General features: G+C 41.3%; 3 protein-coding genes across 3 annotated transcripts; all 3 read right to left on the reverse strand.

Moving 5' to 3' along the window:
- Positions 1–725: 725 nt before the first annotated feature.
- LOC135118391 (sodium/potassium-transporting ATPase subunit alpha-like) lies at positions 726–4,322 on the reverse strand. The gene has a single exon (XM_064040289.1). The coding sequence runs from the start codon at positions 4,186–4,188 to the stop codon at positions 1,120–1,122; it is 3,069 nt and encodes a 1,022-aa protein (XP_063896359.1). The 5' UTR covers positions 4,189–4,322; the 3' UTR covers positions 726–1,119.
- A 221-nt stretch (positions 4,323–4,543) lies between these two features.
- LOC110379259 (WD repeat-containing protein 81) lies at positions 4,544–22,634 on the reverse strand. Its single transcript, XM_064040294.1, has 20 exons — positions 22,343–22,634; positions 21,363–22,257; positions 20,597–20,756; positions 20,189–20,348; positions 19,738–19,862; positions 19,471–19,504; positions 18,725–18,878; positions 13,561–16,065; positions 12,937–13,112; positions 12,093–12,280; positions 11,824–11,899; positions 11,562–11,738; positions 10,962–11,122; positions 10,255–10,518; positions 9,629–9,836; positions 9,042–9,197; positions 8,559–8,693; positions 8,138–8,287; positions 7,802–7,908; positions 4,544–7,554 (listed from the first exon to the last, which is right to left on the reverse strand). Exons 1-20 carry the CDS (start codon positions 22,547–22,549, stop codon positions 7,323–7,325), a joined length of 6,270 nt encoding a protein of 2,089 aa, XP_063896364.1. The 5' UTR covers positions 22,550–22,634; the 3' UTR covers positions 4,544–7,322.
- Positions 22,635–23,485: 851 nt separating this feature from the next.
- LOC110379235 (uridine 5'-monophosphate synthase) lies at positions 23,486–25,659 on the reverse strand. The gene is made up of 4 exons (XM_021338829.3): positions 25,426–25,659; positions 24,786–25,260; positions 24,244–24,710; positions 23,486–24,156 (listed from the first exon to the last, which is right to left on the reverse strand). Exons 1-4 carry the CDS (start codon positions 25,570–25,572, stop codon positions 23,824–23,826), a joined length of 1,422 nt encoding a protein of 473 aa, XP_021194504.3. The 5' UTR covers positions 25,573–25,659; the 3' UTR covers positions 23,486–23,823.
- Positions 25,660–25,848: the final 189 nt, after the last annotated feature.

A 25,848-nucleotide genomic window follows, 5' to 3' on the forward strand; every position in this document is an offset into this window, starting at 1 on the left:
GTCGCGTAGACCAACTATCCTACAAGTAAATCGTAAGTATCCCACCCATAAAACTTTTCTCATGGCGCAATTATTCGAATAAACCGCGGAGCAAGAAGTCGCATTTTATTGCACTATCGACCTAAATTGATCAGGACCTAGAGCTAATGACACTCACAGACTAGACCCAAATAACTGGCTACAACAATGTCATGCCATATCCGACTAGATAAATAAGTCGTTGTGTGGTTGGTAACGTTACAAAGAATAAGGGCAGCTGGGCCTTTTGTATTTTTTGCTGTGGTTCCACTGCAAGCGATTTCAGTTTCCATCAATAGGAAAATTTTATCGCATACACTGTGGTGTGTGGTGGTCTTGACGTTGGATTGCATATTCAAAATCAAAACGTTAATCCTGGCAATGTGATTATGTAGGTACTTTGTGGTTGAGAAGGATGTGGGGAAAGTAAAAGACGTATCATAACGAAATAGTATGTTTATGACTGTACCTGCCTACAATATTTGGTACATTGTGTACCTAACAGAAATGTGAAGAACGAGATCAGGACAGGATAAACAATAACTGCACGTAACAGAGGGTAGAAAGATTAGTTTAGTCTATTGGTTCGATAGGATAGCTTTATTCAATCATCACCGATATGATACCATAGGGTGGACAAAACAATGAGGATGAAGTTGATGAACACACTAAATAAATGTCGTATCTCGCTCGCAGTGTCACCGCAGCCGAGGTGTAGCAGTTCAGTATATTCTAAGCCTGCCGCCGCAGAAATGTAATTTGGCGTAATGTAGGTCACATTCGGTCCGCAGTTATTCCGGTACGTATAACAAGCGTACATGTGCAAGCCAGTTTAAAATTCATATCTAGCCGCGCCCTTTAGCCAATGCACGTGTATTTCACATGTCCATTAGAACAGTCTGGTACGAGTATGTACGTATGTACTATCTAAGAACTTTTGCAAGGACAACCTCTGTGGGGCACAATTTTTTCGGTGAAAGCCAAAAACAAGACATGAAACATTGTGGACTGTTGATTATGAAAAGTGGGACAGAAAACTAATTGACTTCCAACTGAATGTTAGTTTATTCTTCTAAAGAGAAAAAAACGTAAAGTTACAAGTTAATAATAAGTCTCAGTTTCCAACCACTTGGAAATATTGTTTCTAATTATAAAACGGCGCGTTTCATCCATACAGATCATTAGAATCGAGAACGGACACGCCAAAAAAAAATCATGCCAGGACAGTGTCTCAGTACTGAAGAGTTCATGACACAGTGGAAGGTACGCTACCGCCGTGGCAGCTAACAGATCTATTATAATACTGATGTTCAGCACATGGTTCCTCATTCCTTTCTTCAAAATAGAAATCCTCCTCGTTTTACAAATGATCACGTCCGATATCTGAGTCCAGCAAACAGCTACAAAATACGCTGTATGTGCTTTTCTCTCAAGCTTTTTCCTGTCCAAGTAATTCCATTCACGTCCCAGATTATCCACCACATGTGTCTTAGCTTGTTCCCACTCGTTGCGAACAAATAACAAGCTAGAAGGGAAGAATCCATCTTGAGCGAACACTATGAAATAAGCGTACATTCCAGCGAAGAATTGAATAAGGCCTACTTGAAAATAAGCCATAAACAACAAAACGCCATTCACAAGGTGATCTGACAGCTTACGAGGCGGTATGGACATGATATCTTCCTCCGAGTCTTCGTACGCTAAACTCATTGCTGGAAGCAAATCAGTGCCAACATTGATGACTATAATCAACATGAGAGTTATGGGCAGAGGCATTCCTAGGCATGCATACAACACAAAAGGAAGCATTTCAGCTGCGTTTGATGTGAGAGTGTAAGCTATAGTCTTTTTCAAATTGTCAAAAATCCTTCTACCTTCTTGCACTCCTAACACAATGGAAGCAAAGTTATCGTCTAATAAGATCATATCAGCAGCTTTCTTGGACACTTCGGTACCGGTAATACCCATGGCTATACCTATGTCTGCTTTCTTTAAAGCCGGGGAATCATTGACACCGTCTCCAGTCACAGCCACAACGTAACCTAAAGATTGATAAGTCTCAACAATAAACAACTTTTGCTGAGGACTGGTTCTAGCAAATGTAATTTCGGTGTACTTGGTTTGAACTGCTTTCAAGTCATTAACACTCATTTTTCGTAGCTCGTCTCCTGTTATAACGGCTGATTTGAATTGACTCCTGATATGCGGCGGTACATCGCCAAGGTCAATGTGATGCTCGAACGCGTAATCGTACGCAGTCGGATTAGAGATAGTCCCACACCTACGAGATATAGCTAACGCAGTAACAGGGTGATCTCCGGTCACCATTATTACTTTGATGCCAGCGGACCTACATAAACCAATATATTTTTCTATATCACGTCTCGGAGGATCAATCATTGATATGGCTCCAAGAAAAATAAGATCTTCTACGGGAAAGTTACGTCCTTGTGTATCAAATTTGTAACCAATAGGATAGTTTTCGACGGGTAATTTCAAATCGCAATATCCAATAACTCGCTCTCCCATATTTGCCATCTTGATGAAATTGGCTTTAAGTTCTTTTTTCAATTGTGGCGTGAGGCTTTGAGATCCTTCATCAGTATGAACTCCTGAACAGTACTCTAAAACGATTTCCGGTGCTCCTTTCATTATTAAGTAGTAGGAATTGGTCGCAGACATACGATGAATAGTAACTTGATACTTGTAAGCTGAGCTAAATGGAATTTCCGCTTCTTTTGGGTTTTCTTCCCGAATCTGAGTGGCTGAGCGATTCATTTCCATGTACCGTAGAATTGCGGACTCAGAAGCGTCACCAAGTATTTTTCTCTTTTCGATGGGTAGGTCCATGGTGTCATATGTGAACTGTGCTTTCAAATTTAGGGAAGCAGCCAAACACAAAGCTGAATACGACGGTTGAACAACGTACGAATGGTCATCTCTATCTATTATTCTGAAATTGGTAAACAAATGTGAAACATTCATTTGATTCTGAGTCAAAGTTCCCGTTTTATCGGAGCATATGCACGAAGTAGATCCCAACGTTTCTACTGCTTGCAGTGTTTTAGCCAGACAGTTCTTGCGCTTTAAAGATTTTGCTGACAACGTCATGCACACTGTTAACGTAACTATCAAGCCTTCGGGCACATTAGCCAAAATAATACCAAGCATATATTGAAGCGCTGACAGCCAACTTTTCTGTATAAAATAAACCATTAGGAAAAACATAATCCCAAACGTAAAAGCAACGCCGCACAATAACTTGATAAAATGTGTAATTTCTTTTGCGATGGGCGTTTCTTCTTTTGTTAAGCCAGTCACCAATCCGGCAATTTTTCCTATTTGAGTCATTTCACCAGTCGCTATTACTATAGCTTTAGCAAAACCTTCAGTAATCGGACATCCAAAGTACGCCATGTTTTTCGACTCTAAAGGATTAGAATGTGTACATTCGGGCCTGTGCTTTATGGGTTCAGATTCTCCGGTCAAAGAAGACATATCCGTATTAAAATTAGTGCACGTGAGTATACGCACATCAGCTGGGACTATGTCTCCACCACTCATTTCTACAATATCGCCAAGAACCAGATCAGCATTGGGTACAGTTTTCCGCAGCCCATCTCGTATAACAACCGCATTGGGTGGGACAAGTTTCTCGAAACCGCTCATCACAGCTGCGTTTTTGGCTTCTTGATAAAAGCCAAACAGACCTGTACCAATAATAGTCCCAGCAATCACGGATCCTAAGTAGAGATACTCTTTTGCAGAGTGAGCCCCATGCTCATCTTTATCACCTCCTGAGTCAATATCTTGCGAACAAAAGTATCCTACGAAATTGACTATCGCTGCAGCCCAAAGAACGCATTGAAACCATCCAAACATATTGTGGCGGAATATCTGCCACAGACTAGTGCCGCGGAGCTCCTTCAGCTCGTTGGGGCCGTAGCGTTCCAGCAGTTCTGCAGCGAAGCCGTCCGTCAGGCCGGTGTTCACGTTCGTTCGGTACACGTTCTCGAGTTGCGCTGGTGTGAGGAAGTGGTCTCCAGTATGAGTTTCCTCTTTGAGCAGAGATATCTGGGAGAGCTCGATGGTGCTGTGCGCGATCATGCTGGGGCGCCGCACGCTCCGCAGCGAGGTGATGCTGGACTTCCTTCTGCTGTACCGCGGCATGGCTGCGGGTTCCGATTGCCTCCACTGAACAATAACACTATGTGTACGTCAGTATGAACACTACGTTCGCGATGACGGTAACTTAATTTATTGTATGCAAATTAGTTTCGTGTTTTTATAAGACTTCAATACTTTCTGTCATTCACTTTGACGTTCTTCTAATCTTTTTTTCTAAGTGATTTATTCTTTAGTGAACAGGAAAAGAAAAAGTCAAAGAGGTTTTATATGGTTAGATAATGAAATGCAATAACAATAACTTAATCGTGAGTCTTAAACCGCCAAAAAATGTTGACTATGAGTAAAGTTATATCTTTTGATTCAGGATTTTCTTGAGCACTGAAAAAAAACAACAAAACGGTTATAAAATACTTTTATTACAAAAAAATACCTTTGCTACGATACAGAATATACATTACATATTACATAGTTACAACAGGTTGGTAAAACTTTGAATCAAGGCTGGCTTTACCTTCTCTAATACTATGTTCTACATTTGGATGGTGTCGACGAACATATGACCTAGGCATGTTCAATGTATAATATCTCAGAGTTATTGGGCTATTTCAATTAACTAGGTAATTATTTTAAAAGCTGGATGTGTCAAGAATATATGATGGACATTTGGCACTGTAACTACCGATGAGAATAAAATATGGGGTGGTAACTGAACATGAGTCATTGAAAAAAGTTGCGAGTTTCTACACCAGCATCGAAATAAATATAACGGTTATAGCCGACGACGATACCAAAGGGCTGTCTCGAACTTTTGGTCTGTTACTGAACAATTTATCAGTTTTCTTTGTCTTATTTTACACAATGCAATGTCTTGTATCATCTATTTTTCTTCCTTATACTACATTTCTACGCCTTTTTGTCTACTGTTGACCTTACAATTAATATTTTGGATTTTTTTCATACACGTATATATGTAATTATACTACAGACTGAAATATCATTTGTTCTTTACATCACTAACAAAGGTGCTTTAAAATAAAATTATACTAAAAAAGGAAAGTTGCAATTTACGCGTATTTTTGTGACATTATTAAGAACTTTTGACCGACTGATGGGTTATATTTTTGCTAAGTTTCCTCGACATTCAATATCTTTGTAGGTAAGATTTAGACATTAGGAGTGTTTGGTGCTAGCTTTTAAACTGAAATTGTGACTTCATTAAGCGCACTAATATACCTATACTTTAAGATAATTATCATTTTTAGAAGCAAATTACTGAACGAAGGGTCTCCCAATGCTCTTTGCCTAGCCGAGGGATAAAGCAGAAACGACCATCAATCCTACAATAGTTTATAATATTTTTCTTATTTACAAATTATATTTAGCTATTAAGTATGTATACTAGCAACACTACACATTAATTTACTCACATAGAATACATTTAAAACTCATAATGGTAATAAATTGAGCTAAAATATAATAAAAGAATTAAATATCGATGTATAATATTATTATTATTACATTTACACAAATTCATACATTTTTACATGATTATATTGGTTTTTATCTCTTATACTTTTCCAAAATTAGCCTGCTATGGCGATGTAGGTAAGTCGATCTTTTTACATGAAAAATAAGGTAGTTATTTCGATAGAAGCTTATTAAATATTACTGGTTTAAATGATGGTACAAATGACAATAATCTCAAAATAATTATTATGATCGAATAACTCTTTGGTAACGACTATTTTGTACTTTTGACACATATGGTAAGGTTATATCGTAATATACAGTATTTATCTTACTCGACACGAACTTAGTGTAACTTATACTGTACACTTATTTCTAACTAGTATTTGCCGAAGAAAATTAAACATTATACACGTTGATTTAAGGTCGCATTTAAAATATCATGACATACATAAAATTTACATGTAATGCGACGATGTTTCTTAATTTTCGACTTTATTTTCACGTACATAATGTTTATATTCGTTCGGCAAGAAACAAAGGGACTTATGTGATCCCGCATCAATTACACGTCGGTTCATACAAAAAGCCTTTTATAAATATAAATACGTACAGTAGGCTGCACGTCAGTGGTAACTGTCATGCAACTTAACTCAATAGTAATAAGTACGATTTTCCTATAAAACTGTTACCACCTGAAGTTGACTGTACAAGCTAAGAGCAAGTTTATATTATTTCATACTCTATTTATTATATGGATATTAGACAAAAATGCTCATAAAGAAAGGACCTTTTTGACCCATTCTTCTATTAGTCTGATTATAAGCAGTTGAAATACAACCTCTTTCCATGTATCATATTTTGTCTAGCATATAATAAATTGATGAGTAGTGGTCATTACAGGCCTACATTTTGAAGTTTTTGATCCAATAACTATCAATTTTAGAAAATACTCCAGGAATGAATAATATGGAATGATCAGTTTTCATTTTGCCTTTCATATTTCAAGATCTTTAGTTTCATACGACGTCATTTTTGGAATGTTATCAGTACATACTGATTTGATTGGTATTAATATTCCATTAACTTAATAACTTTGTATACTTTGGTTGATCAGTTAATATCACCTATTTTTCTAAGAATTGAAATGAATGTAAAGGTTTTGTTTGATAGTTTGTTGTGTAAGAGATCACTAAAAGCGCCGTGAAATGGTGCTTGACTATCCAAATAATACTAATTTTAATCAACGTTCCTATCCGTCTTTAAAATTGAGCACAGCTCAATTAAATATCGACAAATATTCATACATTTAAGCTTTTCAAAAGCTAGCAAATAGCAAGCGACTACACGATACTTTGTGACAGAATAGATATATTTAAACGTTTCAACGAAGAGCATTCGAAAGCAAAGCATCGCTCGTAATTTGCAAAACTTGGCCAAGGAAACATAAAGCCAATACAAGGTAGAACACACTTATAACATGCTGGTGTCATTTTCACCGGTAGAAACTTATGTGGCAGTAGGAAATACTGAACGCAGAACTATTACATTTTTAATTTTAAAAAGCTTTATAAGTGTTTTCTATAACTTGACACGTTGATAGTGCCATTATCGCTGCCCAGCAGAAGTAGCCTTTTAAGTGGCAATATGACGACATGTGTTTATAGGTACCTCAGAATTAACTTTAGCTACTGAAAATATACTGAAACTCAGCACAGTAGACTGATAGTACCATTATCACTGGCCAGTAACAGTAATCTATTAAGTGGCAATACAGCCATACACGTCAGAACTCCTCTGAACGTATCAGACCGTAGCTTAGTGCTGGAAAAGCTGGCGTCTTGAGATAATGACGTGTGAACTCCGATGCGGTTGTTTGTGGTACCCGATATTAACTCTTTGTAGTACACTGAGAGACAATGGACGGGTTCTGTGCTGCCTCTGTAAAAGGAAAAAATACATATTTATTTAATTTTAGACGGATTCGTACAGTATTTTGAACCATTTAGGGTTTTATGACATTTAATATGTATTCGGAACTAGCAAGTATAAAATTGTTTTGTAGCTTTATTCTCAAAGGTGACGAGCAGTCTTGGAAAATTTGTAAAAAATAGTTATAATATGTGGTACAGGTGAACAAACAATAACATTTATCTCTTGGAACAGAAATTATTACTGGAATTCTTACTTGAGATGAGCTATGAGTTCTCCATCATCAGGCCTCCACAGCGCAGTGACCTGATCCAACCCGGAGCTCAATAGTCTGTGATCGTCTACTGTTGCCAGTCTTAACACCTGACATTAAAAAAAAACTGAATTATAACAAGATGTGTCTCATTCTCAGTTGAATAACTTTGCGCAATATTGCGCAATGCTGCGCTAAAATTGCGCAAAATAGTTCGTTTCGCTTAATTTGACATGACAATAATTTTACACGGAAAGAACAAAAATAATCAGATTTTCATCACAAATGTTATCCTACGGCAAAATGTTTTCAGAAAACAGTGACTGTATGTATGGGTACCTCTCCATCATGAGCTCGCCAGGTAGCGATGGTGAGTCCGGTCCGCAGGTCGGTGACGGCCACGTGTCCGCTAGCGAGGCCACACGCCGCCCAGCCGCCGGATGAACACACGCACATGCAGCGGATGAACGTCGTCGCGCTCATTGGTAACTGAGAAATAAAAAAGAACATAGAGAAAACTTGATGTGCTATTATGTGTAACTTTAACTAATTGAAACAGCCAACACTGTCGATTGTAGTAAGTGAGGAAGACCCCCGCTTGACGCTGCCTCATGTGTGTGATAAAGGGAAGCTAGACAGACTTTTCAGAGATTCAAGTAAATAAATAAATAAACATTTTGTAGAATTTTCAGACATTAACGCTTTTAAGACCTACATACTACTTATTATGATATTTTACCACAATATAAGATATAGTTACCTTCAGTTCATGCGAGGTGTGCGGCGAGCGAGCATCGATGACCCGCAGCGTGGCGTCCGTGGTGGCCGCCAGCACCGCGGCCGACGGGCCCGCCAGGGTACGCACTATGCTTACTGGGGACTTTAAGTTGTCCAACTGTAAGACATAAACAACAATAGACATTAATATTACTTAAAAAATTTAAACAAATGTAAATAATTCATAGCATCTGCAAAAATGTACGACACTGCTCTCACCAACCCGCGGTGAGAGTATAGGCGAATCCGAGCCCCCGCTTAGGGGAGGCAGCAGTCTAGCAGTGGACGTTTTTCGGCTGTCATGACGAAATTATTTGGACGTGCAATGGATATTGGAGAGTACTCCAGTCTCAAAGCAATGAAACTTAAAAACGAGCAAGAACACTCCGACAAAAGTTTTTGTTTTCTTGTTTAAAATTATGATGAAGAAACTTTAACTCCGTAAGAAATTCTTCAATATAAATACCTGAGAAACCACACTCTCCATGAAAGGATCCCATATATGGACGACAGAATCAGTGGAGACCGCCAGACGTAACGACTCTAGGAACGTGAGCGATAGAACGCCTTTCTTGTGGCCCGTGTATGTCCAGTTGCATTGTGTAGTCGCATTGCCATCACCCTGAGAGTAATGATAAAAGGTAAGATTTTTGTTTTTATATAGATGAAATGAATTTGAAAAACAAGAAAATGATTCAAAGATAAAAAGATTATTCAAAATATTGCGCAGAAGGCAGGCCCAAAAACGCCTGCCCTACATCACTTGCTACGTTTCTTGTTGAAAAAGAAATGGTGGAAACTCCTGGACACGATTCTATTTGTTTGGTTAAAAAACCGTGATATCAGACCTAAGTAGTTTTCTTTATTTTAATTATTTGAGAAAAATAATAGAAGAAGTTTTATTGAAAGTTTGACAAGATGGTCTATATTTAGACAGGGCACGGCTACACTAATATGGTATGGAGGTTAGTTTGATTGGGCTTTCCCGTTCAAATAACAGTAAATAATTTTATATTACAATTTTATACAAAAAAGAAACATAACAAAACCCACCTGATTCCTCAAAGACCACAGCCTCACAGTTTTATCCTTGGACCCGCTCATAAAACTGTTCTCATTATCCAGGCAGTGTATACTCTTGACGGAATGCGTGTGTCCCACGAATGTCTGCAACTTGATCTGTTTCAGGTTGAACCGGGTTTCCTTGTCAGAACGGCCGATTTCATGCTCCCAGTAGATTAGCCAGTCGCCTCGTAAGTGCCTGGGAGGAAAATAAGGTATTTTTTTTAAATGAAATTACTATGGACTGAAGTATTTTCTAGTGAAATTTTTGGATGAGGCGAAAAATAACGGGCATTTCTTGATCTAGAGAGGAAAAGTAAGTCAATAACACCAACGAGTTTTTGAAGAACTTTTTTGACAAAATATGGAATCAGCTAAGGGATTTTCATTGCATAAATAGGTGAACGGTTTACCATGTTACGTAAATAGATCATATTTTATATTATTTACACCAATTTCATGTCGTGTACCGATATAAACAGAATGTGTATAAACACGCCTACATCAAAAAATATCTGCAAATTACATTAAATAGTGCTTCTGTAGTTGACTGTCCCACTTTTCTTATTATCTCATTAAGTATGTACATAAATAATATAAATGAATCAAAAACTCACCTATTACTCCTCACTCCATTATCAGCCTTATACGCCACGACATCAAACCCATGACCCTGAGGTCCATTACCAACATCACAGGCATCACTAGCGACATCTATCCTGTTGCCCACAAGGGTCACATTGGACCCAAAGCTATTGGAACTGGAGATATGGTCCATTATGACCTCGGGCTTGGCAGAAGAGTAATCGGTCTTTCGGTTTAGTGGTTCATCACTGAATGACGGTTGGACGCGTTTGTCGGGACGAATTTGGAAGGGGGAGCTGTGAAAGGTAATTTATTGGTGTAACGTTTTTAGAAGTATAAAATAGGTTAATGTTGCAATGGTTCAAAAGCTGAAGGAAATACAGGGTTTAAATATTTTTTGAACATATAAAGTGTTTTGAAATGTGTTCAGTTTCGATTTGTAGAATGATGAGGTGTATATTTTTTTCAAATTAAGAGATAGTAATTTCCACAATCAATGCTGATGTTGGAAAGCTTAATAGTTTGTATGTTTGCTCAAACGCACCAATCTCATAGCCGGTGCGATTTGAAAATATCTTCCAGTTTTAAATAGCCCAGTTATCAAGGAACGTTTTATACCCTAATCCGGGTTCGAGAAGTTCCTCAGGACACAACTCCAACCACTAGCGTAAGCGAGTTAATTTACATTTAAAATAGTATAGTTATTATTATTGTTAAGTTATAAAACCACTCCACTTACCTAACAGCATGGCTATGTTCATACTTCCTACACAACGCGCGTACAGTATCAATGTTCTTGAGGCATCGCTCCATGGTCTCCGATCCTATGAACTTAGCGAACGTGGTGTACGCTCGGTGCGCTAGCTCCTCGTCGAATACCATTAGCAGTTCCTCTTGAGCCTGAAAATGGTGTTAAATAAAAGTAGGATGGTCATAAATAAGAAACCGGTAGTGTTTAAGAATCCGTTTATAGATCTAGTGTTATCGATAAAACTCCATCGGTTGTTTTAAATGAAATCTAAAAATTCATAATAATATATAACTTACTACCAACGTATATACAACCTACATATACTTTGCCATCGATCCGTCACGACATATCTCTAGAAAAGTTTTAGGCTTCAAGACAACTTTCCTAAAGTATACATTTAAATAAAAATGTTGAATGATGCTGGGTACTTTGTTGTGCCTCTTCTTCTTCCAACCATATAAGAAGTGATGAAGGGTGGGCGTTTAGGCTGCGGCTCCACTGAGGCGGAGACGAGCGGCACTTCTTATTAGAGGGACGTTCAAAGCCGAATTTGAATAACTGAATTTTGAGTTTAGTTAGAATACTTACCGTTAACCTAGTAGTATCATGCGGATGTTCAGACACATCGGGCGGGGTACAGGCGAGGTCGGGTAAGTCCGCGCGTACCACTCGTCCGTCTTGTACGCGCCACTCTGCCGTCGTGCCGTCACGACATAGCTCTAGGAATCCTTCGGGCTTCGAGTCTGTTGATTCTTGGTCTGAGGACTATAAAGAAAAATCAATTATATTAAAATCCAAGTTAATTTAAAGGTATATTGTCAAAATTAGGTATACACTAAATTAAACATACCTTTTCAGGTGTACTTTCTTCCTGTTTCGGCCAGTTTTCCGTTTTTCCAGTTGCTTTATCAAACGCCAAGAAGAATCTGCAACATTCAAAAATATTTTATTTTCCTATTCATCTACATACCTACTACTGCTAAGCCTCTTTTGAACAAATGATCAAATATTTATTTAACTATAATGATAGCGAAAGCCAAATAAGGAGTAAATGGCCACTTGGGTCTGGTGTGGAGTATAGAATGTTTAAAACTTAATATTCCAATAATATGTACTCGCCTCTGCAAAGCCGGAACACACAGATGTCTCCTGGTCATTTCAGGCCCGATCCTGACAGCTAACACATGTAGGGCATCCAACAGTTTCCTAGTGAGGGAACATCTTGCGGCCGCCCCACTTGGGTACGAACAACGAGTGGTGGAGGCTAGGCGGAGAGCTGGTTGGAGGATGGTTTTGAGGAATGTGTCCTGGAATATATGGGTGGTGTCAATATCACTTTGTCAGGAAAATATATATTGTCAAATTATGGCTAATACAAACTTAGCCAAAAAAATATTTTATTGACACAAGACCGTCATAAAATGCATATCCTATATTAATTAAATAGAAATAGAAAAGGTTGTGCCAAATGGACATTCAGTTTAATGTTGATGACAGATGACTGGTTCTGGTTAATGCCTGTAGCACACCTCCGCTGCGAAACCCAAAGGGCGAAACCGCCATAGTTTCGCTGTGAGTTGTGAGTTGTTGGGCGGCGAAACAATAGCGAAATTCCCTGCTCTAACGTACAAAACTGACTATGACGTTGTCTCTTTCTAACATGATTTCGCTCATTTGCTTAGGCGCCGTCTACATCTCCGCCCTGGTGGACAACGGGCGGACAACGGGCGGAGATGTGCTACAGGCATAAAACTCTGGCCAACGAGGTGTCAATCAATTTGTTAAGTTTTAGGCAAGTAAATGTAAGAATAGTTTTAGATTTGTAAATAGTATGTAGGTGTAATAGTATGTACCTATATACATATACAAAAAAATAAAGTAATAATAATTTGAAAGACCTAAGCAAGGTTTTTTCCTATTCACGTTTTTTAGAGTCAAATACAAATTTTAATAATGATCTTACCTGCAACTGCTCCATAAGTTTAACATCGGACATATGCGGCAGTAGATACTTGACTAGCTGCAAACACGCGACCACCCCGCCCTCTAGCGGCGCGGACAGGCGACGGCGACACGACGCGATCAGCTCACCCATGTGCGGGAGGTATTGGAAGATTATCAGCTGCTCGCCGTACATTGCTGGTAAACACAAGTATTTACTATAGCATCAAGATTATCCGTCGTGCCACAACAACTTTTAAACGTTTGTTGAACGCTACTTGTCTAAAGAAGTGTCAGATTATGAATTTGAAATAAGGTCCGTTTTGCAACCACACTTTTTTAGACAAGTGTTCAACAGATGTTTGTTTAAGTTTTTGGAGTAAGGCTGTATTAGTTTAAAGTATTGTTATGTATGATTTGTATTTCTATGGGCCCTAGTTGCCTGAAAGAAGGAATAAATAAAATAAAAAAAATGTTAAGAGGTTCCAAACTAATGTATGTATTTTTTTTATTTTCCAAACTACACTACTCCCGAGTGACATAATATGCTATATTTTGTCCGGGTATGGGATGAAGTTCCCCTATGTCAAGTGAAACAGAAGAAAACAGCTAGTCATAAAAGTAACAAAATATTTAAAACACTTACCGACAATAGAAGTGAGGCACTTAATGACCTTCATCGCATTCCTATCTCCCACCACTCTACTATTCACTATCGATATCTCATCAAACTCATCTTTCTCCTCACTATCCCACGGCGCCAAGTTATCCTTCCCAATATAACACAACGTCAACATCTTCAGCAAATTCCTCGTTATATACCTGCAAGTAAGTACCGGGCCTAATCTATGAGCCAACCAGATCAAACTCTCGGAACTCATATCAGATATCTTAGAACTATTTGGATCCTTAAAACCTTGAAAATCATCATCATTCATACTTCTAGAAGCTTTAGAATTCTCCATATGTCTCCCTAAATCCAAATTTACTTGAGGATCATGAGACTTTCTTCGTAGTTCAACCTCCTCAGAATCATCTTCTTCAGCGAAGTGTAAATAACTCGTGAACATCGGTTTGGTAGGAATTTCTATGACCGGAGAAGTAGGCTTGTTAGCTGGTGTTATGGTTTCGTGATTTTGATCTTTATTGACTAAAGCGCTGGGTTCTTTTTGCGCTGTATTGTTTGGCGTGAAATATTTCGCCGATATTGGTGAAACATGGTCTATTGAAGGTGATGGAGTATGTATATTATTCTCTTGTGTAGTATTAGAGTTGTAAGAGTCTATGGACTCTGCAGGAGACTTGCTTCTGCTACTTCTACTAGGAAGTCTATCCTTATCAGTTTCGAAGTGAAATAATTCATTTTCGCTTCTATTGTCGCTGTCTTTCTCCTTCAAACCTTCGTTGGCCTCAGTTTTTTCGACACTAGGAGTGGTCACATGTTCCGACCCGTAGGAAGTGTCTGGTGAAAATATATCAGTGTTGGACGATAAAGCATTCTTAACATTATCATCAGAATATCGAGGCTTCTTGTTAGACAAGGCTTTATTGTGACATAAATGACCAGGAGACCCGACTTCTTCCGTCACATCTTTATAACCACCGACTGCCTCAACTAAATGTTGGGTAAAATTGTCTAAGAAACACTGAAGACCTAATCTCACCATCAATTGAAGGAGGAATATATTGTGATAGAGTTTCACAAACTTCTGTTTATTCGACACTCCTCCAGCTAGAGTTAAACTATCGACATCTGTCAACTTATGCTGGTCAGGTTTATCGACAGCAAAATCATCATCTTCGTACAAATTCAGAATATGTTTGAGCAACTTTTTCCTCGTTTCGGCAGGACCTAAGGCTTTGCTCACAGTGTCAAATAAGTACCACGCGGCTAATACTGATGTGTCCTTATTCTGAAGTAATTCTATGTAATGAGACAGGAAAATATCTAGCACATCGAACTGATTGTAGCAATTCACTTGGTTTAGTAGAACGTCTAGATGTGTGGCACAAGCCTGAATCTTTCCTTCAGCAATTTTCTGATTAAAGTATAATTTCGTCTTATCGACATTTTGATACTTTTCACATTGAACCCCATCACATTCGTACATGTATAATATGTTTAGTTCAGTGCTAGTGAGATCATATTCATGCAACGTATTCAGTAACTTGTATAATATATTAAAGCTTTGCGGAAATGGTATTAAATGTTGCATTAATAACGGTTGTAGCAGTTGCGCGGGTGTTGGTGCTGGCAACCCTTTATCGGTAACTAGAATCTTCTTTAACGGTTCCTCCTTTTTGGGCGTTAACTCATTCTTGTAAGATAAGCAAGGAGGTTGTACATTTAGAAGTAATGAGGCCACATAACTAACACTCCTTGGTAACGCATTGAAGTTATGTTTTAGCACAGTCCGACAGTTATTGTATCGTTCCAAGAAATTATCGGTGGGCGTTCTAAGCGGTCTCATGTAAGTATGAAGAAATATTTCTACAATCAAACATCCTATGACCAACATGTCTTGCCTTCGACTCTCTGTAACAAATTGCTTGTAGATCGCCGCATCTGTCGTATACCGAGTATTGAAAGTTCTATTCTTTCTTTCCTTGAGTACACTTTCTAAGTGTGCATCTTGCGTGAATTTCTTCAGATAACTTTGATCATAGGACGCTAAGAACATGTGATTAGTAAACGCCGTATCATCGGACCCTTCTTTAGTAGATGTGGTACTATCTTGCCTCATATCTTGTTGTACCGGGTAAAGGTTTAAAGTGGTGACATTTTCTCTATGTTTCTCCTTATCATCAGCTTTGGTGAAGAAGCATTTTGTCCTGAAATTATCGAGGGATTCTATGGCTTGAATGGAGGCTACTGGGTTGAATTCTTTCGGGAGGTATATGACCCCTTTGCCCAGTTCTGATCTTTGGACCCTGTAGTGACGGGAGTGGGAGGAAGCTCGACCTTCGGAGACTGTGTGAGAGTCTTCAAGTCCTTGGCTCTTGGATAAGGAACGAGCTCGACTGCTGCTCTTATGTCGGGATCTGACGCGTTGGGGAGGAACGTTTAACCGGGAAACGTGCTGAGGTAAGCTTGTAGACTCTTCTTCGTCATCCGAAATGTCGTCTGAACTATCGTTTCTTAGGGCTTTTTCTGTGAACAAGTTGTGTGTGTTTCAGTCATGTATATGAAAGCTGACTGAATGTACATTTTGAACTTAAAATATAATTCCTATGATAGGATTGGTAGTGAGGAACTCAATTCAAAAGCATAGTTTTTGGGAATCGCACAAAACTTGTTTTACCTTCTTAAGGAGGTTTAATAACCTGACTAGGTACCTGTTAATTTTTATACCAAAGATATAATTTTGACATCATCACACATAGATTAATGATAACTTCTAGTGGTACCTATCTTCTCTCCACTGGTGGGTAAAACAGTACATTTCCAAAATGTATGTATACAAATACATACTAGCATCCTTAGCCGCAGTCCAGTGCAGGCGGGGCGGCGCGGGGGGCAGCGCGGGCGGCGCGGGGCGGGTGGGGGCACACAGCAGCTGCACGGCGCCGCCGCGACGCAGCCGCGTGTGCCCGTCCACCAGTGAGAGACATATGTATACATACTAGCATCCTTAGCCGCAGTCCAGTGCAGGCGGGCGGCGCAGGGGCAGCGCGGGCGGCGCGGGCGGGTGGGGGCACACAGCAGCTGCACGGCGCCGCCGCGACGCAGCCGCGTGCCCGTCCACCAGTGAGACATATGTATACATACTAGCATCCTTAGCCGCAGTCCAGTGCAGGCGGCGGCGGGGCAGCGCGCGGGCGGCGCGGGCGGGTGGGGCACACAGCAGCTGCACGGCGCCGCCGCGCGCAGCCGCGTGCCCGTCCACCAGTGAGAGACATATGTATACATACTAGCATCCTTAGCCGCAGTCCAGTGCAGGCGGGGCGGCGGGGGCAGCGCGCGGGCGGCGCGGGGCGGGTGGGGCACACAGCAGCAGCACGGCGCCGCCGCGACGCAGCCGCGTGTGCCCGTCCACCAGTGAGAGTATACATACTAGCATCCTTAGCCGCAGTCCAGTGCAGGCGGGCGGCGCGGGGGCGCGCGCGGCGGCGCGGGCGGGTGGGGCACAGCAGCTGCACGGCGCCGCCGCGACGCAGCCGCGTGCCCGTCCACCAGTGAGATATGTATACATACTAGCATCCTTAGCCGCAGTCCAGTGCAGGCGGGCGGCGCGGGGGGCGCGCGGGCGGCGCGGGGCGTGGGGGCAGCAGCTGCACGGCGCCGCCGCGCCGCCGCGTGCCCGTCCACCAGTGAGAGACATATGTATACATACTAGCATCCTTAGCCGCAGTCCAGTGCAGGCGGGGCGGCGCGGGGGGCAGCGCGCGGGCGGCGCGGGGCGGGTGGGGGGCACACAGCAGCTGCACGGCGCCGCCGCGACGCAGCCGCGTGTGCCCGTCCACCAGAGACATATATACATACTAGCATCCTTAGCCGCAGTCCAGTGCAGGCGGGGCGGCGGGGGCAGCGCGCGGGCGGCGCGGGCGGGTGGGGGCACACAGCAGCTGCACGGCGCCGCCGCGACGCAGCCGTGCCCGTCCACCAGTGAGAGACATATGTATACATACTAGCATCCTTAGCCGCAGTCCAGTGCAGGCGGGCGGCGCGGGGCAGCGCGCGGGCGGCGCGGGCGGGTGGGGGCACAGCAGCTGCACGGCGCCGCCGCGACGCAGCGCCGTGCCCGTCCACCAGTGAGAGACATATGTATACATACTAGCATCCTTAGCCGCAGTCCAGTGCAGGCGGGGCGGCGCGGGGGGCAGCGCGCGGGCGGCGCGGGGCGGGTGGGGGGCACACAGCAGCTGCACGGCGCCGCCGCGACGCAGCCGCGTGTGCCCGTCCACCAGTGAGAGACATATGTATATGTCACCGTAAGATTACAAACATCGTTAGATTACAATCTGTCTCGAGAGATTGTAAACTGTCGCATTATTGTGAACTGTAACATCTGATTGCAATTTAACGCATTATTTTTCGCTATATTATAATCTATCGATGAGAAATTGTCAAATTGTCAACTGTCCGAAAGCTCTCCCTGATTGGTCAGTCTTTTTGTAAGATCGACCAATCACGACCAGCCGTTCTGTTGCCATGGAGTTCCCGTAGAGTTAGGAATGAATTTGTGTTTGAAGACAAACTACCTAATTGTTTTGTTTTTTTTTTATAAAAGTTTCTTATAATTTTCCAATTTCATTTACCTAAGTAAAACTACTTTTACGGATGTTATCGCGGTCGGTTTTAAACGTCGGGATTAAATAATATAATATAACCGCGATAAAATCCGTAAAAGTAGTTTTATTTCAATGTCTAGTATTCGCGTAAGTGTCAGAAATCAATATGTTTCCAATTTCAATTTGTGTTTGAAGAATAAATATTTCGTTACAATTTGTTATCTCCATATGTCAGGAATATTAATTACATACTCGTACTAAATAATAAATACTTGAAGAATTTTTGAAGAGCATTTATTTTATTTAACTGACACCTCTGTTTCATTCCTAACTCTACGGGAACTCCATGGGAACAGAACGGATTATTGGTCGATCTTACAAAAAGACTGACCAATCAGGGAGAGCTTTCGGACAGTTGACAATTTGACAATTTCTCATCGATAGATTATAATATAGCGAAAAATAATACGTTAAATTGCAATCAGATGTTACGGTTCACAATAATTCGACAGTTTACAATCTCTCGAGATAGATTGTAATCTAACGATGTTTGTAATCTTACGGTGACATATACATACTAGCATCCTTAGCCGCAGTCCAGTGCAGGCGGGGCGGCGCGGGGGGCAGCGCGCGGGCGGCGCGGGGCGGGTGGGGGGCACACAGCAGCTGCACGGCGCCGCCGCGACGCAGCCGCGTGTGCCCGTCCACCAGTGAGAGACATATGTATACATACTAGCATCCTTAGCCGCAGTCCAGTGCAGGCGGGGCGGCGCGGGGGGCAGCGCGCGGGCGGCGCGGGCGGGTGGGGCACACAGCAGCTGCACGGCGCCGCCGCGACGCAGCCGCGTGCCCGTCCACCAGTGAGAGACATATGTATACATACTAGCATCCTTAGCCGCAGTCCAGTGCAGGCGGGGGCGGCGGCAGCGCGCGGGCGGCGCGGGGCGGGTGGGGGCACACAGCAGCTGCACGGCGCCGCCGCGACGCAGCCGCGTGTGCCCGTCCACCAGTGAGAGACATATGTATACATACTAGCATCCTTAGCCGCAGTCCAGTGCAGGCGGGGCGGCGCGGGGGGCAGCGCGCGGGCGGCGCGGGGCGGGTGGGGGGCACACAGCAGCTGCACGGCGCCGCCGCGACGCAGCCGCGTGTGCCCGTCCACCAGTGAGAGACATATGTATACATACAGCATCCTTAGCCGCAGTCCAGTGCAGGCGGGGCGGCGCGGGGCAGCGGGCGGGCGGCGGCGGGTGGGGGCACACAGCAGCTGCACGGCGCCGCCGCGACGCAGCCGCGTGTGCCCGTCCACCAGTGAGAGACATACGTTCTTAGCTTTTATGGAGGCTGGGCCTGATAGTCTGTAAAGAATGAAATATATAAGAAAGTAAATACTTTTTTTAAGTGAAATTTCTTTAGCGGCGCTGTGAACTTTATGTATGGGAAAAAATGCTAAACTCGCAACAGATCACGTTCCCGACAGATTTGATACCTTAAGACCGTAAAGGTACGGTTTGAATGCTAGCTGCCGACCGCACACCGTGGAGACTGCATAACGACCAGTCAATAAAATGTAAATAAACTTTAAACTCACTTGTATCCAAAAGTAATATCAATCCAATGGTGAAGGTTTTCCGACACGTGCGTGCTCTCCAAAGCTTCCCTGTGTTTTGTTATAAAGTCCTCCACACAAGTGGCCCATGATGGAATACCCAAATCCTAGAAATAAATGGCTGACTGTTATATTTGCTAATGTATAATAACGTATTTTATTATATTTTTCTAGTCCTTGTAACTCATACAGAGTGAAAGACTCCACAAAGAGTATGTTAGGGGGCTGAAGAAGGAGAGGAAGACAGGAATAAGAAGGGAGATAATGGTATGACAATTGCAAGCAGAAAACATAATAGGTACACTAGTGGGGCCAGCCTCAAATAAAATTGGGAACAAGGCAGGATGATTTTAAAGGGCTACTTGAAAAGCCATGCTACTTTCACAGCTGCTGATTTAAAACCTAAGAGAGATGAGGTAAGTAGTATAATTACCGGCAAATCCTCGTGTATGCTCTTAAAAACAGTGGGGTCAGTATAAAACTCGGGTATGCACTCGTCCGGCGTCCACTCCTGCATGCGTTGGACCGACGCGGGATATTCCGCCGGCACCCATTTGTTCCTCACGTATTTACATAGGACCTCTTTTGGTGTTCTACAAAACAAAAAACGACCTTTATTTTTTTGCTCAAAGAAGAATCACACGACACACTAGTCAATTGGTTGCAAAATTTTCAAACAAATCCAGAAAACGATTGCATCAAAATAGTTTTGACAACTTGACAAATTCTAAAACAAATGACGATCGGCAATCGCGAACAACTAGACTGTCAAATTAAAATAATCTTAAGCTTTCCAAGAACAAACCCTATTCACCTACACTTAAGGCTCATTTTCACAAACCTGCGCGCTAAATAGACGTAGCACGTAATATCGGAGAGGGCATCGGAAACATGATGCGGTATCTGATCGGTGCAGCTGCTGACGTCATATGTCATGTCGAGCTGCCTGTCGCCCTTGTTCAGCCGGTACTTCGACTTGCTGAGGTCGCGCCAGTTCCTGCCTGGAAGTGGGACACGGGTATTTAAATGGGGAATTATGATATAAAACCTACAAAAATATATTTTTTCTAGTAACAATGCTTTTAAAATTGAACAATGCCTAGGTTGTGATTGTGGCTCATGAATATGTGAAACTTATGTTCCTGGATATTTGTCATATAAATATATACCTACATGTGGCCTTTTGTTCTTTTATCCACAATTAAAATGCACAAATAACAAAGCCATTAACCTAGTAACTGAGTGTTATCTACTAGAAAAATGTAGCATGTAAAAAAGCAGCTTTCAACTAGAAGATAATTGAACATTTACATACTAAGAGAACACTAAGCTCACATAAGTTAATTATTAAAATACTAGTAAAATCCCACTAACATAAACTGCATCCTTAAACTGCACATTAAAAGTTTATTTACCTACAATGCCTAGAGATAATTGACGACCATGTGTTCAATAGATAACAGAATATGAATCACAATACACTCATTTTTATCAAACAAACACATTACTACAAATGTTTACCTCAACTCAATGGATTGTGTGAACAATGATACATAAAGATGACAGACTGGAAGAGAAAACAAATGCAACAAGATACATGGACTTACCACATCTAGATGAGAAATCAGTCACCCATGGAACCATGAAATGAGCTTGGGGATCATTGGCAGATCTCCCAGCCAACATATTCAGGTGTAGAAGGTAATCCAGGTTTGATATCCGGCCTCTCACCCACAGCATACACAGCTTTTCTAACTGGACTGCCTCTTTCCTCCAACACCACTCCTCCCCCTTTTTACTTGGAGGTCCTTGACTGATAGCAGGAGTGGTCTGCTTACTCCTATTATGCTCAATAATCAAAGAGGCATCCAAACAATGTATGTTATTTGTTATCATAGGCACCACTTGGATCCACAAGTTCTCAGACAAATAAATATCTTCAAGAGTAAGCATGCCTATACTTAATCCTCTGTCACTCATAGCCTTTGATAAATTCAGTAACTGGTACACAATAAACAAACCTCGGCTGTAATTCATATCTATTAAATTAGGGCTGAAATTTAAACAGTCTAGAAGAGTATTATCATATTGACCTCTGTACACTATGAAGAAGTTATTGTCTGTTTCTATAGTAAACATAGCTGCTATTAGATTGCCATGCGTTTCATACATTTTTAGGACATGCTTATTAGGTATAATCTCTTTGTACTCTATATGCTTGCCAGTTGCATCACACTTAACTCTAATTATATTACATCCGTACAAGCGCAGCACGACCTCGGACATGAGCTGGTCATGCTCTAATAGATTCACTATGGTACTTTCCTTGCTGCCTTCATTATTCTGACAGTACTTCTTATAAGATTCTTTCCATAATGTTCTTTGGTTACTTTGTGATACATATTGCAGCAGTTGAGAGAATGTGAGGGGAGTATCGTTCGTGTTCTCGTTGAGTTTGTATCGAGGCAGAGGAAGAACCTTGGATACTTTTTTACTCAACACCTATAATACAAAAACATTTTATAATTTTAAGGTTTGTCAAACAACAAAATTACGGTTAAAATTATATTATTGATTATGTACATACCCTCATAAATATTTTTCGCCACGGATAAGGTACACTTTCACCAGGTTGCAAGGTAAAATCTACATTGTTTAGCGAGGTATCTATTTCGAGGTTCTTTATCCATTTCTTCAGCCAGCTCGTGTGGACGACGACGGAGTAAAGGCCAGGTGAGGCAGTGGGGAATATATTCTTATTACTTATACCTAATTCCTTAACTATATAATCCATGTCTAAAATAATAATGATGTTTTGTTTTGTTTTGTTGCGTACAAAACTGAAGTCATTATCAATTTTGACATTAGTATATCATTGACATCTAAACGATTAGTTGCCAGATTACATAAATAAAAATAACGTGGTCCATAAATCAATAATGTTACCCGACTTCACGTAATCTTTTCCTGGCCGTGTCCACTTTTTAATTAGGCTCGGCATCTTGTTCAGCTGGATGTAGCTGTGTAGGTAACAGTGTTTTAGGGTGCGTCCACATCTGGCGAATGTGCAGCTCGCGAGCCGTTTGCGACCTGCCCGCGAGCTGCGCGCGTGCATTTTTGTTCGTGCGCCGCTTCTGCGCCGCCCGCGCGCAGCTCGCGCGCGACCTAAGCGCCGCACGCGATCAGCGCGCAGGCGGCGCGCGACGCGCTCGTTATTAAATACTTCATAACTTACCCGATCAGTTCATTTCTGATTACTGGAGGCTAAGCTCGTGTTGTCATGGAGTGAACGGAGTAGAATTGTCTATGCTTAATTGAAACATAAAAGATATCCAGTTGGGATCCTAAACTGTAAATGAACCTAAACTGTAAGGGCAGAACTGAGTGCGCGCAGATCGCGCGCCGCTCTCGCGCTCTATACGAGCCTTGCATGAGTTGCGCTAAAGAGGCGCACCAAACTGTTGCAGTGACTGCACGCGCGCAGCTCGCGGGCAGGTCGCAAACGGCTCGCGAGCTGCACATTCGCGGCACATTCGCCAGATGTGGACGCACCCTTACACAGAGCGACGGTCTATCTGATCTCCTCAACCCATTTACCCAGACGGTGCCTCTTTCTAAGAGTTTAAGTCTTCTGACTACCATACCGAAGCACAAAAGGACAAGTCGTGATGGTCGCAACCCATCCACAGAACAACCGCGATTATTTAAGGATCTTATAAAAAACTACCACTTTTTCTTAATATCTTTAATATAAGATTGTGTATAACAATACATAGTATACAATATTGCTTATTTATTACTTTTAACAACATTTATTATGGTGTATAACACCTAGGAATGTTAAGGCACTATTTTGGCTGTTTTACAACATCAGCACTCAAAATTGGCTATAAGTCTATCTATGATTTATGCTTTATCACAACAGTAATTGGTCCTTGTATACAACATTCATGGAATAAAATATACTTATTTCTAATGACATGCATAAACAACTCAAAACATAATATGGGATAATGAAATATTGCTATATGAGTAATACCTATGTAGGTAATAAATTGTACTATTTTCCTACTCAAGTTTACCGGAAACTCTCTTCAAGTAGCATTTCCACAGAGTATCCTTGTAAATGACTGCTTGAGCTTCCGGACTCTTTGCTGCCACAATGCCTCTTCCTACCACAATGACATCTCCACCTTTTTCTAAAATCACCTTCTCTGGAGTGTTGTACACCTGACCCAAGTCATCCTTACTGCCCTCCAGCTGAACTCCTGGAGTCAGCTGTATGAGTCCAGGGTCCTTGAAGGTGTCTTTATTTTGACAAACAAAACCAGTTATCAATTCTGGATATTTAGATGCCATTGAAACTGTTGCTTCTCTGTACTCTGGTGTTATAAGGTTACCCTGGGAACAAAAAAAGTTAAATTACTAATAGAACTATAAAAATCCAAAAAATATGCCCTAATCCTATGAGTACAAAAGAAAACTTACCTCACTGCTCATTTCAGCCAGTAGAAACACACCCCGATTGACACCATTTGGTGAATTCAAGGCTTTGAGTATTCCCTCACCAGGCAAAGAATGGGCAGTCACACAGTCAGCCCAGTCTCCTACTTTGTACAACCCTTTAGAATACTGCAAAGACACAGTATGCCCAATATCAGCATACTTTCTATCTTCTAGAATTAAAAAGTTAAATCTGTCTGCCAGTTGCTTGAGTCTGGTGATGAAGTCAGTGCTGTAGTCTTCAATGATGTCTGCATGAGTTTTTACTAAGCAGACATGCTCTCCAACTTTTTCTAAAAGATCGAGGATCTTTGTGGTAGATGTCATGTCCACTGAGAGGCATAAGTTTGTCTTCTTAGTTGCCATAATGTTGAATAGTTGTTTTGCTACACCATTTTTGGCAAGTTCGGCACGCTTCTCGTAAGTCAACAGGATTCTGTCCAATGGTTTATCTGAAAAATTAAACAAATTATTGGTCAAATGGAACTGAGAGCTGGTTTAAGTATTTGCTAATGTATAATACTTACCAATAACAGGAGCCTGGGTCTCCTTCAAGTAATTTTTAACTTTTCTGACCATTTCTTCTGTAATCTTATTATTTTTAACCAAGATATCAATCAGAGATGACATGGAAAACAATGATTTGATTTGTACATCATCAGCTGCAAGATTATTGCTGCCTCCTTGTTCTCTGTCTAGGATGATAACCGCATCAGTGACTATCAGACCTTCTTTACGTAAATCTCTTACAGTTTCCAGTACACTGGACCCTGAGGTGACAACATCTTCAACTATGAGACAAGTCTGGCCAGCCTTGTAGTGGCCTTCAATAGATTTCTTGGTTCCATAAGCTTTTGTTTCTTTCCGTCTCATGAGCATAGACTTTTTGGTTAGTACGCTCAGTATCGTGGCAATGGGCAAGGCTGTGTACGGCACACCACACAGGTGATCATACTTCAAATCTTTCATTGCTAGTTCCAGTAAGAGATTCGATATTGATTCCTGGAAATTAAAGAAAGTTTTTAATGTAGTAATGTAACACAACTTTTATAATGGTGTCTCAAAAAATAACTGAACAAAACTTTTTGATTTTAAATATTTCTATTGAAAGGGTCTAGGGTCTATATACGACAGTTTGTAAATTAGTAGGAACAACAGGAAACATACCATTACATCTGGGTAACTAACTATAACCCTCAAATCAAAATAAACAGGTGTTTTGATGCCGCTCTTCGTTGTAAACTCTCCAAACTTCACGGCATCTATTGAAAACAGCTTAACTGCCAGGTCCACAAGTTTTTTGTCGTGAGACATTTTTATTTATTATTCGAATCAGAGTAACACGTGAAATTCCTTAAAAACTCGCGCGCGGCTAAGTGCTACGAAGTTTACTTTTGATTGACATTGACTTTTGAATTTGATTGATTGATGGCCTTTTCTCGATGTTGCTACTTTTTAACAACACTATTCTTCTGGACAGCCATAATAATATAACTCAAACGTCAGGGATTTTTCGCAGATTTCAGTTCGCTCCAAATTCTGCTATTGATAACAACGATCTACATAAGAAACAAAAAACACTAAGAGAGA

The sequence above is a fragment of the Helicoverpa armigera genome, chromosome 2 (genome assembly GCF_030705265.1).
Source record: "Helicoverpa armigera isolate CAAS_96S chromosome 2, ASM3070526v1, whole genome shotgun sequence".
Classification (NCBI taxonomy): Eukaryota; Metazoa; Arthropoda; class Insecta; order Lepidoptera; family Noctuidae; genus Helicoverpa; species Helicoverpa armigera.